General features: G+C 35.3%; 1 protein-coding gene across 1 annotated transcript; it reads right to left on the reverse strand.

Annotated features, from left to right (window-relative positions):
* Positions 1-21: 21 nt before the first annotated feature.
* Positions 22-506, reverse strand: LOC106477568 (the record flags this gene model as incomplete). Its single annotated transcript, XM_013938114.1, has 1 exon — positions 22-506. A coding segment is annotated over exon 1 (485 nt), but the record flags the coding sequence as incomplete, so codon positions are not given.
* Positions 507-1,373: the final 867 nt, after the last annotated feature.

Here is a 1,373-nt window from a genome sequence, read left to right on the forward strand (position 1 = left end):
ATTATATAGTTAGATTCTGACATTATATGGTTAGATTCTGACACTATGTGTTTAGATTCCGACACTATGCGGTTAGATTCTGACACTATATGGTTGGATTCTGACACTATGTGGTTAGATTCTGACATTATATGGTTGGATTCTGACACTATGTGGTTAGATTCTGACATTATATGGTTAGATTCTGACATTATATAGTTAGATTCTGACATTATATGGTTAGATTCTGACACTATGTGTTTAGATTCCGACACTATGCGGTTAGATTCTGACATTATATGATTAGATTCTGAAACTATGTGATTAGATTCCGACACTATGCGGTTAGATTCTGACACTATGTGGTTAGATTCTGACACTATGTGGTTAGATTCTGACACTATGTGGTTAGATTCTGACATTATATGGTTAGATTCTGACATTATATGGTTGGATTCTGACACTATGTGGTTAGATTCTGACATTATATGGTTAGATTCTGACACTATGTGGTTAGATTCTGACATTATATGGTTTTGACTCTGACACCATTTGATTAGATTCTGACACTATGTGGTGAGATTCTGACATTATATGGTTAGATTCTGACACTATGTGGTTAGATTCTGACACTATGTGGTTAGATTCTGACACTATATGGTTAGATTCTGACATTATATGGTTAGACTCTGACACCATGTGATTAGATTCTGACATTATATGGTTAGACTCTGACACCATGTGATTAGATTCTGACATTATATGGTTAGATTCTGACACCATGTGACACTATGTGTTTAGATTCTGACACCATATGATTAGATTCTGACACTATGTGGTTAGATTCTGACACGATGTGGTTAGATTCTGACATTATATGGTTAGATTCTGACACTATGTGTTTAGATTCTGACAGTATATGAATAGATTCTGACACTATGTAGTTAGATTCTGACACTATGTGGTTAGATTCTGACATTAATGTTTAGATTCTGACACTATGTGTTTAGATTCTGACAGTATATGAATAGATTCTGACACTATATGGTTAGATTCTGACACTATATGGTTAGATTCTGACACTATGTGTTTAGATTCTGACATTATATGGTTAGATTCTGACACTATATGGTTAGATTCTGACACCATGTGATTAAATTCTGACACCATATGATTAGAAAGTGGAACGTACATCTGAACAGCACTGTGTAATTCTGACCACACTGAAGGTTTTCATAGTTTTCGGGTTAGATGTTCCATGAATGAATGAAACGGAAGTGGTTGGTTACTTGTTACTGCTGGAATGAAACGGAAGTGGTTGGTTACTTGTTACTGCTGGAATGAAGCGGAAGTGGTTGGTTACTTGTTACTGCTAGAATGAAACGGAAGTGGTT

The sequence above is a fragment of the Limulus polyphemus genome, unplaced genomic scaffold (genome assembly GCF_000517525.1).
Source record: "Limulus polyphemus unplaced genomic scaffold, Limulus_polyphemus-2.1.2 Scaffold20433, whole genome shotgun sequence".
NCBI classification, from domain to species: domain Eukaryota; kingdom Metazoa; phylum Arthropoda; class Merostomata; order Xiphosura; family Limulidae; genus Limulus; species Limulus polyphemus.